General features: G+C 41.9%; 1 protein-coding gene across 1 annotated transcript; it reads right to left on the bottom strand.

Moving 5' to 3' along the window:
* Window positions 1–2829: 2829 nt before the first annotated feature.
* Window positions 2830–5231, bottom strand: LOC131144350 (U-box domain-containing protein 19-like). The gene has a single exon (XM_058092935.1). It carries the CDS (start codon window positions 5161–5163, stop codon window positions 3028–3030), a length of 2136 nt encoding a protein of 711 aa, XP_057948918.1. The 5' UTR covers window positions 5164–5231; the 3' UTR covers window positions 2830–3027.
* Window positions 5232–5588: the final 357 nt, after the last annotated feature.

The raw sequence follows: 5588 nt of genomic DNA, 5'->3' as shown, positions 1-5588 counted from the left end.
CTGCACAAGTAATCAATCTGCATCTTTTAGAAACCGAAATTGGAGCTGTCAAGCACCTCAATCTTTGAGCTCTTTTCGTTCGACATCTTAATTTGCCTATCTAGAGATGGAATCAACTCAATTGGACAACACGATTGGATCCAAAACAGCCGAAAACCTTAGAAATGGTTCAAATCGTTTGAAAAACAAACTTGAAATGACTCCGAAAAGCCTAGTCAAATTGATCAACTTTCCTTCAAAGTTAATGGAATATTCTCCTCTTTAATGGAATATGTCTGACGTCGTTACTAACACCGTTAACTAATTGCTGACGTGGTTGTTGATGTGGCAAGTGGGGGTCCAGCTGTTGACATGGCTAGTGGGTCTCGGATGATGACGTGGTGGTTGATGTGGCAGCTGATTGGACTGATAGCTACTGACATGGTGCGTGAGGTGGCCGACTGATTGGGTTGCTGATAGGGTGCTGACATGGTCTGACACGGCGCTGACGAGGTGCTAATTTGGCTTGCCGGCATGTGGGGGTGCGTGAGATCACATGTCGACTACTGGGAGGCGCGTGGCGATGACGGCGGACTAGCGGAGGCGCTTGTGGGTGCATGCGGGCTCGTGGGACCTTTGTTCAAGCTACGGTTTGCACCGTTGGCTTCCTCTTGTCGAGACGAACACGACGGTGAACGCAAAACTCAATTTTGAGAAACTAGGCAGAGGCTCCGATCTATCTCTAATACCAATTGTTAGGGATATATGAATAATAATCACATACAAGTAAAAATAAGCACACAAAATAAGAATACCAGATTTAATGTGGTTCAGTCTAATTTGACCTATGTCCATGGAGTATACCCAATTTCGCTATAACTTGGGAGAAAATACAAGAGGAGGAGACACCACTTAAGTCAACCCTTTTCTCACACCTTTCTCTCTCTCATCTTCAGTACAATTACTCTCATACTCACTCACTCACACCACATTCATGCGCACACTTCTCATTCTATAGTTGAATGAAATGGATAGTAAAGGAAGGTATTTTAATGGGATTCAATGGGATGGATTAGCACACCAACATTCTCACTTCAGCGCATCAAAATTGGCTCCTCCACAGCTCATCCACATCTGCTGCTCATCTTCATCAAGACTCATCAAGTCTCATCAATATTCTCCATTTCCATTTTAGCTCAATAAAAATAAGAAAGAACAGTGGTCATATTTTAGGCCCATTATTTGGTACGGTTCACCCAATTTCAAATTGAGTAGCTCTAAATACCAATCAGACTTAACTAAACTAACATTTTATTGTTCATTTTCTAACTCCATTGTATATGATTTGAGACACTAAGAAAATTTTTAAGAAAGACGATAAAAAAATGTGGCTTGAAAGGCTATAGCTTGACTTTTAAGAATCCAACTACAGTGTACTTGCTTCACTTGATAAATAGTAAAAAGTTGTGGTTGTAATTAAGGAAGAATCACGTGGTAGCTGTGGAAGGGAGAACAGAGGTTCATACCTCAGAGTCTCAATATCATTGGTATCATTGGTCCCATCTGCTTGCTTCTTTGTTTATGTTATTTCACATCACCTATGTAGTATCTATGTTGAAAACTAGGGGTAGCTTTTGTGTTTATATGAATTTACAATTGTATTTATTTGGTTTGATTAATTAATCAAGAGATGAAATGTATACTAATAATTTTCATGTTTGAGAGAGTTTGAACTTGAATTTGTATGAATTTAAACAAAATATAAAATAAATTTGTATTTAATTTTATTTAAATTCATCTAAATTTAAATTTAAGGTGTGAAATCCTGCTCCCAAACCCGACGTAAATATATTGATAATTTTGTTTAGGTTTTAAAAGTCACAAGGCACTTAGGTAGTCTAATATTTAATTACAACTTTTATTATTACATGGTAAATTATGAAGCATCCTATAGACATTTCAATAGTCAAAATTTGAGATTTTCATGTTGAAACTTGAAAGTTTCTAGTTTTAATATGAAGGACGATGAAAAGGACGACAGAAGATGGTTAGCTCACATTGTGTAGCCCAAAATCATTGCGAGTCTTTGATTGATTGACATTATAAAAAAAAAAAAAAAAATCATTCTACACTACTCACTTTTTTTTTATGGAATGATGATGCCTGAAACCTTTTAAACACTAGACTAATTTATCCGGATAATGAGTTTGCTTATTTATCCTTCTTTCCTAAAATACCAAGTTATTATCTCAAATAACCTCTACCCTTTTTTTCCTTAAATACCAAGGTATTATTTCAAATGGAAAGCCAGACTCTCATCCTCTCTTAAAGCTGGGAAAACTAAACCTTTATCGAAATCTATGACTAGTACCCGCAATTTCAATGTTCATATTCCCTCAAGATAACTTCCATGTAAGAATCAAAACGGAATTACTCTTAGGGTGTGGTTTAGATGGTAGTGTGGGTTGCAGGAATGCCTTTCATGAGGTCAGGTGTTCAAACCCTCCTGAACTCGTTTTCGCCTCTGGATTCCTGAATTTACCCTCCCTTTGGAATAGTGGGATCAACTTCAGGGGACGCAAAATTAGTCACGTGGACCATAAAACGGACGCGTGGATATCCAGTGCGTATTCCAAAAAAAAAAAGAATCAGAACGGAATCACTTCCATGTAAATTCTTTGATGAGATGTTTACAACAAGGAATAGATTTTACTACTACCTCCATGATTCCATCAACACAAAGGGTTTATATACCCTTATTAAAACCTAAAAGAATTGCAACACAACCTCATTTATTGTTCTTGATCCTGAAAAATAATCAGAATTAAACCAATACTTCTGTACGCAGCTTCAATCAAAAACCGAAGCTGTAAATCAATCATCAGCTCTTCAAAAAACCAGAGCTGCTTAAATCATCAAATCAACCTTGCAAGAAATTAAAAGCAAGATCCCCTACCCAAAGAATGTGCAGTTTGCGTGGTCACAGGTTCAAAAAAACAGAGCAGTTGAATCAAAGAATCACTAATGACTATTATGTACTTCTGGTTCCTAGATATGTACTAATTGCCCCCTCCGAGCCGCTAGGGGCTTTATCGAGCCATCCGAGCTTCTCTCGTAGAAGTTTTGGAGAGTATTGATGAGCGAACTGGCCTTCTTCCTCCCCTGAGGGCTGCCTCCGGCTAGCATTGAATACAATGGTCCCATAACAGAAGGGTTCTTTGCTAAAACCCCAACCACACCATTACCCCCGTTGATGCACAGAGCCAGCAATAGGGAAGCACAGTACTCTTTCCCCATCTTTGATGATAAGGAATTTAAAACCCCCACAAGTAGATTAAGGCCTCCTCGGCCGGATAAAATTGCGTGTGTTCCATCGGGTTTCTCTGCTAGAATCGATAGAGCTAATAGGGAATCCTTCGCTAGATCTTCTCTTTCTGAAGAAGTCAAAATGTTAAGCAGCATTGGGACTGCTCTGGTAGCAAGCAGCTTCTTGTGATTGCCAGGGTACATTAGCAGCCTGGAGACGGCAACCAGTGCATTCTTCTTTCCGCAATCAGTTCCGTTCTTGATGAGCTCTACCAGACCTGGAATAGCCTCCGGGATTTTCCCAATCAATCTCCGGTACTCTTCGACCGAAGCAAGGTAGTACAATGTAGCAGCCGCAAGTAGTCTAACCTCGAACTTTGGTCCTTTTTTCAGGACCTGGGATACCAATTTCAATCCCCCATTCTCCGCGACCATCGCTTTGCCTTTCGAATGTTTCGAGAGGCTCGACAAGGCAGCCATGGCATTCTCTTGGATAATCGAATCACTAGAAGAAAGCAGGCTCAAGAGATGTGGGATTGCGCCGGCTTCTGCCAAACAAGACCTATTGTAAATGCTTGTCTTGGTGAGCAGCTTGATCTCATAAGCTGCTTTGTTCCTCTCTTCACTTGTTCCAACTGCAAGTTTCCGAACAAGAAAACTACACACCATTTTCATTGCCGCCTCTGCCTTTCCCTCGACGACTCTCTTCACCGTATTGCAGTTTTGAGCATCCGATTGGCCAATGGGAATGCCATTATTGGAGCAGTATTGCCGAATTAGTCCGCGGAGGACCGAATTGGGCACCATAGTTGTGTTCTTGAGCTTCTTTCCTGTTTTGGGGCATGTGGAGTTACCTGCTCCAAACCATTTTTGAATAGACGATCGGTCATAGGTATGCCCTGATGAAATCGTAACCGGGTCGGTCATGATCTCGAGAGATATCGGACACCGGAAATCATCAGGGTTTAGGGTTTTAAGCACCTCATTGCAGCCTCCGCCGGATTGCCAAGGGACTCCGTAATCAACAGCATTAAACAGCACACAGCGGCAGTAGGTCATAAAGCCCATTAGGCTGCTGAGAAATGTCACCTCCTTCTCAGCATTGGTCAATTCTAATGCAATCTCTGAATCCAAAAACTTAATCTCCTTCTCGCAATCGCTCCAACTCCGAATCCCTAATCGATCGAGAACCCATTTCAGATCACTCTCTTCCGGAGCAGTATTATCCCGAAACTGATTCAAAATTGCAAGAACTTTTTCTGAAATCTGTTTATCGTTACTCTCGACTTCGAATCGCGCCTTTCTCGATTGCCTCTGCACCAATTCGATCAATTCTTTAGCGTCGCCGGAGACATTAATCGACTCCGATGTCAGAGCATCCAGAGCCGTCGCGATCGACCGGATCAGAACACGAAACTGAACCGCGAACTGTTCGGACTTCATTGCAATCCAGAGGCGAGCGTATTCGCGCGTGCAATCCTCAAGAAGGAAACGAATCTTCTGAAAGGCCAAGTGAAGCTCCGAGAAGCTCAGGCCGATCGAATCTGGGAGAACCAATTGCGTTTCGCGGACTACTTCCAGGAAAACGAGAAGAACTCCGACCTGGCGAATCGATTCCCACGCATTTCGCTTGTTGCTGGCGAAGAACTTCGCTTTGAAGCCGCATATGTCACCGGCTAGCGTGATCAGAGAGCCGAGAAGCGTCGCCGGAGAGACGGACTCGCAGGGCCGGATCGCCGGAAACGTCAGAACCCGGCGACCCCACTCGTCGGAATTGTATATCATTGAAAATTGAAGAAGAGTTTCGCTCCGATGACAGAGAGATTTGACCTTCAATGAACAAAAAAATGGCGAAAGATTTGACAAATAAAAGAGCATAAGAAGATTGAAGAGTTTAAATTTGAGTATGTTTAGGGTTTAAAAGTTTGAATTTGGAAGCTTGGGATGGGGATAGGGCCGTTAGCAGCTTAGCGCCTGATATATAGTGAGGTAGTTACGGATCGGTTGGACACGCGTCATATGTTCATAGGGCAACGATCAGATCCAACGTTAACGAAGCTGCTCCCTGCCTGGACACGTGGCGAGAGGGGAACTGGCGGCGTGGGGATGCCGCGTGGTTGCTTCTCGGGGCTTTCAAACTGTACGGAAAATAATGACACACTGCCACGTGGGAGGAGCTCGTCCTCCTTCGCGTAGACATATACCTACGTATTTTACTACTTGAATAAATAAAATATAAAAATAAATGTATAAAAGGCATAAAGATTGTTTCAAATCGAATGATTTAAAAATAATATTAATAT

Source organism: Malania oleifera, chromosome 12, assembly GCF_029873635.1.
Source record: "Malania oleifera isolate guangnan ecotype guangnan chromosome 12, ASM2987363v1, whole genome shotgun sequence".
Classification (NCBI taxonomy): Eukaryota; Viridiplantae; Streptophyta; class Magnoliopsida; order Santalales; family Ximeniaceae; genus Malania; species Malania oleifera.
Note: the sequence above shows the minus strand (reverse complement) of the source record. Positions and strands in the feature narration are given on the sequence as shown.